Source organism: Ailuropoda melanoleuca, chromosome 12 (assembly GCF_002007445.2).
Source record: "Ailuropoda melanoleuca isolate Jingjing chromosome 12, ASM200744v2, whole genome shotgun sequence".
Taxonomy (NCBI): domain Eukaryota; kingdom Metazoa; phylum Chordata; class Mammalia; order Carnivora; family Ursidae; genus Ailuropoda; species Ailuropoda melanoleuca.
Window position 1 is genome coordinate 46,179,961 of NC_048229.1, and position 9,116 is coordinate 46,189,076.

The following is a 9,116-nucleotide window of genomic DNA, read 5'->3' on the forward strand; positions in this document are numbered from 1 at the left end:
ACAGAGCGGGACACAGACTCCCGAAGGCCCAGGCTGATCTCTTGCCAGAGGCTGGTGGGTAACGACAGTGATTGAAATGGCGGCTCCGGGCTGTCTGAGGGTTGCTAAGTGGCTGACTCTTAGCTGTTCCCAAACAGAGTGTTGCTCTCTACACCTCACACGCACACAAACAACCCCCCGCCCCCCCCAGCCAAACTTCCATTAGCCAGTGGGGTTGATTACGCAATCCTTGGGAACAGCCGCTCCCAGAAATGCCACACTCCACCCCCAGGCTCCGGCTCCTTCATGGCCTGTGTCCCCCAGGGGTCACTGTCAACACTCATCGTCCAACAAGCAGCTGCACACTCCGCCCACTCTGGGACCCAGCACAAAGTTGGGGACAGGAAGGGGAGGGTTCTAAAAGGGGGTTCTGTTGGGGTCAACTGGCTCCCGCCTGTTTCCTACTCTAGGTGTGACAGAATAAAAAGAAGTCACTGGAATGTCCAATAAACTTCACTGTCTTCCTCTCTCTAATGGTCCCTTTACCCCCACTTGTAGGTGCTCTGAAGCCGCCCAAGGCCCCACAGACCTCACCGAGGCACTGCCTCTTCCTTTCACTGGGGAGAGCAGCCGGTCCGTGACCTGTCTGGAAATCCATCTATGACCTTTCAGGTTCAGTCTCTCCTTTTCCCCATCATCAGGTCATACAGGTGACACAGGAAAGGAACAATAGTTCCTACTGCTCCTAGTCCTAACCGTCTGGCTAGTGTCCCCACCAGGACCACTGGGTCTCCCTTTCAGCCAGCAGAGTACCAGGGTGGGGAAGCAGGAACCAACCTCCAAAGGGCCGTCAGCCAGGCTTCCTTTCTTCCAGGGGACGCTCCCTTGCATGATGAAATCCACCACCTTCGAGTTCTGGAACACGGCCCCCACCAAAGCGATGGCCTTGTCCACGGCCACTACCATCCTGAACAGGGCTTCAAGCCTCGCGCCTTGCTGGGCGGTATCCTGCCGCACAGCCCTCGCCAGCTCCAGGACCTCCGGCCACCCAGCCTGTGAGGCAGCTGGAGGTGTGCGGTCAGCCCCACCCGGGCCCAGAATCTGAGAGGCCTCCAGCCGGTGCAGGCCTTGCTCCAGGTGGCCCATCCCCNTGGTACACACACTGCAGTTTTTCCGTGACATCTTCTTGGAAATGCAAGAGTTTGTCAATCTTCTCGTTCAGCACATTCAGCTTTTTGTCCATGGTGGTTAAGCAGGCCTTGCCTGACACCGGCAGCCCCCTGGTCTCCAGAACCTCCTTGGAGGCTCCGGACATCCTGCTGCGGGCTTGACAAGGACGAGGAATCAGAACAGGCACAGACTCCCAGTTTTCACTTGGGCAGTGGTCCCTGGAAGTTCATTGTTCTCGAAAGCTAGCAGCACCGACCCAGACAGACAGCCTGAGCGGTTTAGGGAGCCCCGGGTACCAGGCTCTCTCTCTGAGCCTTCGCCTTTGCTTATCTCCCGCTCCACGGTGGCCATGAGTGACAGGCTGGGTTTGGCAAGGCCCTTCTCCTTGGGGCCCTTTTGACATCATGGCAGCATTTAACATTCCTCTCTGAGAGGGTGCTGATGGGCAAATATTTTAAGAATCTGCCCCAGGCAGGCAGGGGTTTGAGTAGTTGAAACAAAAGGTTAGAAGAAAGGGGGTCCCTTAGGTAATGAACCAGAACACTGGACTTCACACGGGGCCTCAGGGATCCCAGGGCAGAATTAGACCTTTGGTGGCCCAAAGCCCTGAGGAGCACACCGCATCCACACTGAACTCAGGAGGAAAAGCAAGACCAGGAATCAATGGGAGGCCATGCTGATTTTTGCCATGATAAAAATTGGGATACTTCTGCAAATTAAAAACAAATGTTTGGTGTCCCGACTTTGCAGGTGCCCCAAATAAGTGTTTGGGCTGCCTGTGGGGTGAATCTGCAGCTCCCTCCCCACGAGGGGCCCTCAGTCACTAGCTGCTTGTACCTAAAAATAGAAGTGAGGGAAAACGGCTCAGGCTCCCTTCCAGGTGCCATCCCTCAGGTCATTTTCCTCACAGAGCCCTCTGGGGCATATCTGCTAGTGGGCTCCCGCCGCACCCCCCAGGCCTCTCCAGCACTGACCACACACGCAGGCATCGGGCACCCCATCTCTTTACACTGAAGCAGGCGTAGCAGCTGCCTAGAGGGCAAGGGTGCCTGTGTTTCCGGTAGTTTCCAAAAGTTTGAGCTTCAAAACCCTTGGTTCAAATGGAACTGTTAGAGAATCTTCACTAAAGAAAGCAGACAAAGGAGATGCTCGGGCTGACACTGAGGTGGGATGCTAGGAGGTGCCCACAGACTCCCTAGGCTTCTGGGGAACCACTGACTGACACCATTTTTTTCCAGGCCCTCCTAGAGAGAAAGCTGAGGGAGAGGAAACGTATCCAAGGTCGCCCGGCGCGAGGCCTGCTGATGCTAGCACAGCTTAGCCAATGCCGGGCCCCAGGGAGGGGGGGTCTTTAGTTTCCTGCTAAGCTTCCTCCGTCTGAATAAAAGCAATCATGAGAAGAAACTTTGACCTGGAACGCTGACGTCTAAAAACACCTTTAGGTCATTTTGCTATGTTAAGCTACAGATGACCATGCATGCAAGGGCAGCTTGCCCGCAAACCCTCACTGCCTGTCCCTCTACCGGGGCAGCGGCCCTCAGCCGTCCATGCAGGAATCCAGACCCATTTCTGGGGGCACAGTCCTGGGTGTCAGTGGCAGAATGGCCTGGAGCCTGCTCAAAGCAACACTGATCTCTTAGAGGATTGTGATTTAAAACACACACACACACAAATAAACTCTCCTANGAATGGCCTGGAGCCTGCTCAAAGCAACACTGATCTCTTAGAGGATTGTGATTTAAAACACACACACACACACAAATAAACTCTCCTGGGAAAAAGAAATTTGGGGAACACTGTGCTCCACTCCTCTTGGGGATTCACGACGCCCTTCAGTGGGACCTCATCTGCCACAGAAAGAAACCAGCACCTGACCAGAGAATCACTCCTTCCCCACACTTAGGGCCTCATATTGCTCTGTGGGACCCACACTTTGGGAAGCGGCTGCCTAGAGACATCTCTGGGTCTAACGCCAGCTCCATGTCTGTCCCACAGCAGGTATGGATAATCTAAAGAGACAGACCCAGCTTCGGGGATGGAGTTCCCACCAGCGCGAGCCACAGGCAGCTGCTGCGGGGACTTTCTGAGCAGCTTACACACAGTCGAACCTGGGCTTAATCAAGCCTGGGCACATATCTTGAAAGTCCAGCTGAACCAAAAGAAAAACAAATGTCCCAGACACATATCTCTATCAAAAGCTAATTATTTAAATTACAAAAGGATTTGTCCCAGGTCTGCCTTAAGCAACAAGTGATGGCAAGGCAGCTGGTGGAGTAGAAATGTGGCCACTGCATCCTCCACTGTTCTAGAACCTCCTCGGAGTTCCCTGAGCCCGTAACTGTCCTTGGGCTTGCCTCAGTGCCCAGGTGCACCAACATGCCTGGCCAGTGGTGGGTATTCAACACAACCGTATGGAAGGAATGGAACTAAGGGGGCCCCAGATGAGCCGGAGGCTGGACTGAGTTTTGGGAGACTTGTGGAAGGAGGAGCCAGCAGCTGGGGTTTCCCAGAACAAAAAAGTACAGGGCAGGACACTTTGACAATTCCCAGAAGTAAGCTCCAGGACCTTCTGGGAAAAAGCTCAGAATATGCCGGCAGATGAAATCCTTGAGGCTGCTTTGATGAAAAGGAGCAGCCAGGAGGACCAGCTTTGAATCCCTTTAATTTCTCTGCCTAGAGGAGAAATGAGGCATGGCTTCTCTCCAACTCTCCCTGATGCAGAGGGCACAGCAAGAACCATGGGCAATTCTTTTTGGTCAATGGCGCCCACCAAGAGGAGAGGAGAGGCATTCCATCCTTGAGTCAAGCGAACACAGACCGGAGAAGAGGCAGTCATGCTGGATGGGTACAGAGTAGCAAATCCAATGACACTTCATCTTTCCTGGGTGACAAGAGAGCTGATGCACTCCCAGAAAAACACAGACTGACCTCTCTTTGCCATAGGCTGGGGTCAGCATGCACTGAACCCAAGACTCTTCCCCGGCCTTTCTGGTGACAGCCAGTTTTCCCTGTACAACCCAGAGGCACTGTGGACCCTGAGGCCCCAGGTGGAATAAGAGGGGAGCAGAAATGCAAGGCTAAGGAGTCCATTCCCAGGCAGTGACTCCCCTCCTTCCCCACCCCTGCACAGAATGAACATGGCTAGGAGAGGCCCCACCCTCCCTGGAGATCAGAGGTGTTTCTGGAGAAACTCAATGATCCATAATAACAACAGTTCTATGTACTGGCGTTGGCGATCCCTGCAAGCTCCTCATCTCATCGCCCTCAACAAGCCAGCCAGCCAGTCAACAAGCCTCAACCACTCCCCCAGTTTTTGTGCCTTACTCTGAAATATGCACAGATAAAAAATGATTGCTAGGTATTCAAACAAAGCTCCCAAGATGAAAAGGGGAGCCCCCCCCAAACAGAAACACAGCTGTGGAGGAAAGAGAGAAAACAACAAACAGAAGAAAGTTTCAAAAAGGCTCTCAAGAGTTGCCACAGAAAAGTGCAAAAGGCTATTCCATCCATTAAAAAAGAAGGTGTTATGGGAAAAGAACAGGTATAGAATAAAAGAGAGGTCTTGGAAATTATATGATATGAGTGTTAAAATTTTTAAATCCAATATGGAGATGAGAAAAGGAAGTTAAGATAATATCCCAGAAAGTAGATTTAAAAGACGAAGATGCCTACATAGGGAGAGAAAAGATGGGAGAACAGGCAATGGATCTGGCCCCACTTCTAGTTAACTGGAGTTTCAGGAGGAGAAATGAAAGAGGGAAGGAATTTATCAAAGAAATAGCACAGTCACGTAATTTTAGAACACAGAGATAAAGAGAAGATTACAAAATCTCCCCAAAACGTGAAAGAAAAAAAAATCTTATACCAAGAAACTAGAATCAGGATGACATCAGACTTCTCATCCTTAAAACAGCCCGCGGCTGGAACACAGGCTGGGTGTAGAATTCTAGGTCAGAGATCTGAAGACGTGGCATCTTTGCTTGAGGACAGAGGGAAGCATTTTAAGACTTGTGGAGGTGTAAAAAATGCAAACACTCTTTGAAAGAAGGACATTAAAGTGCATGATTGATTTTTCAGTGACCATTATTCGCATAATATTTTTCACACTATGATGTCATAATGGGGTCAACGGTTTACAGAGTTAAAACTATGACGTTGTAAGGATGGGGGAGGGGGCGGGGAGACTAACGAAGCTGAATCTTTGCTCTTCGCAAGCAGCACACAGAGAATGTACCAAACTGATGAGGAGCAAAGTGGAGGCAAATACCAGGACAAAGAGCTGAAAGACCCCGGTGTTTGCCGCTGGGAGGCAGGACGGGGAGCAGGTGTTGCAGAGGTCAAGGTACGACGCGCGAGGGGGGCTGTATTTATGACACGTGTCGCAGCATGCTGCGGCGAGGGTCTTGTTCTAACAGAATCCAATATGACCATTTTCTGCGGGATGGAGGCCATGTATCTGGAGGGAAGGATGCTTCTCTACTTAATGCAAAAGGGCAGGAGGGACCCGCTGCCTACACGGAACTTAACCTCTCGGAATGGGCTTTCCTCATCTCGATGGGGTGGGGGAGGCGGGTAATGCACTGTTACCTGTGTCCTCATGTCATTGAAACACTTAGCACCAGGCCTGGCCCGTGGTTAGTCCATGAAAGCAGGAGACATTCGAACTCACCACCGCGCCCTCGTCCCCCGCCCCCAACGGTCAGCCAAGTGGACAGCAGTGTGTGCAGTCACCTCGTTGTGGGCTGGGGGCAGGAGGAGCTTGTCCTCNGCGGACAGCAGTGTGTGCAGCCACCTCGTTGTGGGCTGGGGGCAGGAGGAGCTTGTCCTCCGTCAAGCCGCGCTTATTCAGAAAAGGAAAGCAGAGGGGAAACAGAACCCTAGAAAGCCTCGCTGGGTTCGGCGCAGAGGACTTGGGGGTTAGCAGCCACGGGGCCTTGTCTGCCTCTGACACCCTGCCTTAGCTGGGGGAGGCCCACGCTGACCATCCCCGGGCTGTACCCTCCACCAAAGCTTCCTGCTGACTGTGTTTCCCGGGGCAAGAGGACCTACGTCTGGGGGGTCATTGTCACCAAGGCTCCCTTAGTCCCATGACCCTCACAATTGTCCCCGAGGGCTCCTACTTCAAAGCAGACCGGCCTGGAGCCGCCCTTACCGCAAATATCTGGATGTAATCTGACGCCCGCTGCTGGCCTCTGGCGCTGGGACCGCGAAGTGCCGGAGTGGGGCACAGAGTCCTCATCCTGCGGCTGCGGCCACGGTGCCAGCTCGGTGTTTACTCTGCCTGGAGTTGCCCAACCGCCCAGAGTGCTGGGAGTGAGGTGGGCTGGCCGGCCAGGCTGATTTCTCTAGAACTCAGGCAGCAGCGATAAGCCTGGCATTTCCACTTATCTCTGACCCTGCCCCAGGCCCCAGAGGCATCCAGAGGCTTCGCTCAGTTATCTGGTTTGCGAGGCCGTATCTGCTTCCCAGGGGCCTACTTCCTGCATCACTTCGTGAAGTGTCCAGTTGTGAAACAAACACCGTGTGGTCCAAGGAGGGAGGATAGAAGGGAGGGGGCTTAGGGCAGAACTGACCTGATTTCAAAACCCAGGATCACGGTGCAAGGGCCCAGGAGATGAGCGGGGAACTGCTGCCTTCAGCCAGCCCTCCAGGATAGAGGAAAGCCCCGATCAGCCAGAATGGGCTGGGGGCCCTGCTTTTCTTCCCTGGGGCTGCTTGCACCCTGGCTGGGAACCTAGTTGGTTGTCTCCAGGCTAGGACGGTCCACCCATTTCTCTGCAAATAGAGCTCTTCAGGAAGCAACACAGACACACTATGCCCCCAAGACTGGAGCATGTTGCAGTGAGAGAGAAGACGTGACCTACAACCCCTGCTCAGTGAGGTGCCAGCTCCAACCCAGACCCCGCCTGCAGGGAGGCTGTCTGCCCAGATCTTCCCAGAGTGCCCCGTGGGAGGCTGGGCCCTCTGCACACCCGGACACACACACACACACACACACACACACAGATGCTTACACGTACCCATCCCTTCGGACCCCACTCACTTGCCCTCATTCACAGGAATCAGAGAAAGGGCACTTTTACTATAGCTTCCTTTTCTGAGCGTGACCGCGGGCAGACCTGGCGCTAAGCATCTTCAGCGGCAGTATCTTACTAAACTTCACTGCTTCCTTGTAAGGTAGATTACTACTTATCATCCCCATTTTACAGAGGGGGATTAATCTAGAACTTCCGTGGTTCACCCAAGGCCGCACAGAGAGCAATGGGGCCAGACTTCCAACCCTGTGGTTATAACTCACATAATCCTGCCACTTTTAGAGACAGGAGGGATCTCAGAGACCGCAAGGGTCAACCCCCTCATTTTGTAGACAGAGAATTTGAAGCCCAGAGAGGGAAACGGACTTTCTGAAGGTCACATAGGAAGTCAGTAGCAAAGACAGGGCCAGATAGCAAGAACTGTCACCCTCGGAGTGGCCATGGAACTCCTGCCCCATTCTGTGGGTTTATGAGGGGGGTGTGTGCGTACATGCGTGTGTGTGTGCATGTGCACGCGTGTCTAGTCAGATCAGCCTCTGCCTCACAGGCTCAACTCTGACAGTTGTCTGGGGAAATGAGGAGGGGACAGAGGGGCTCGGGCCCCCAGATGCAATATTAGATGCTTAGTCTTTCATAGAAGAATATCTACAACTTCTCTCACCTGGCTATCCAGAAAGACCCTAAACAAACAGCCACAGTCCTGCCAAGATGAATCCAGGAACTGCTAAAACCAAAGTCAAGTTTGCCTCTCTGAAGAAGCAGAGAGGGACATGACAGCTGTGTGGAACCTGGCCTGCGCGTGAGGGGTCCCCTGCAAGCTCTCGGGTGGCCAGTGGGTTTGCCCCCAGGATGTCACTGTCCTCTGTGGTCAGCTTTCCTACCCTGGCTTGCAGTCCTCTTATTTGGTCAATTCCTCTCCCCCATGCCTAGTCAAAATTGTTGCCTGCCTAAGCAAGGTACCGGCCTGAAAATACCAGAGAAGAACAAAAGGCACCCGCAGGAGCCAAATTCAGACCAGCACGCATTCATTTGCTCATTCATTCATTCGGCATTTATTGAGCAATACTTATCAGGAAATGATAAAAGCACTCATATTTATTGAGCACATCTTTATGGCAGGCACTGGGCTACAACTTTATATAATGACCTTCTGCCCCTCAACGCTTATAAGAGGGACTATTATCCCCACTTCACAGACAGGTATACTGAGGTTCGAGCCACTTTCCAAAGTCAGCATAAGACCCGTATATACATGCAGGCAGGCAGCCTCCGAGTCAGCTTACAACTAAAAAGAGTCTAACTAAAACATCTGCTGTCTAGAACCCGACTCTGTCTCTGGGGGGCTGCATTTGCCAACTACCAATTGAGAAACACATTATATATGCAAGTTGGAATCAAGCCAACCAGTTTCATACCAACACGTTGCATTGCTGGCCCTTCTACCAGCTCACACAGTAAGATGTCACCACCTGCAAAATATTTCGACGTGTACTTACGTTTACACTCATTTGAGATGGATGGATTATGGTCCCCATTTTCCCCATGCAGAGGCTGAGGCTCTCACGGTGAGAGTCTGTGCCAAACTGGACCTTGGACTTGGCTCTATAGCTCTAGGGCCTGTGTCCACAGCAGTGGGCAGGGTTTCTGGACCCCACCACCACCACCACCACACACACGTACCCACATCACTTTGGGACCCTAACTCACCTGGCCTGACTGACAGGAATCCAAGAAGGGGTTGCGGGCTGTTGATAATAGCTCACTTTTCTGAGCCCTACCAAAGGCAGACCCTGTGCTAAGCAATTAGTGGCAATATCTTATTTAAACCCCGTGATTGTGCCAACCCTATGAGCTCAGAGCCCTGCTTGTGTTGTGGGAACTCAGCAAGTCTGGACGGGAGCAAAGTTAACACCTTGGAACAACAGAGAAAGT

The 9,116-nt window shown here is 52.6% G+C and overlaps 1 protein-coding gene across 1 annotated transcript in view; it reads right to left on the reverse strand.

Annotated features, from left to right (window-relative positions):
- Positions 1–7,325, reverse strand: part of MYLK3 (myosin light chain kinase 3) — a 56,028-nt gene extending 48,703 nt beyond the window's left edge. The window contains exon 1 of the mRNA XM_034672746.1: positions 6,302–7,325. Within this exon, the coding sequence (XP_034528637.1) occupies positions 6,302–6,388 (87 nt within the window). The 5' untranslated portion in view covers positions 6,389–7,325. The remainder of the gene's footprint in view (positions 1–6,301) is intronic.
- Positions 7,326–9,116: the final 1,791 nt, after the last annotated feature.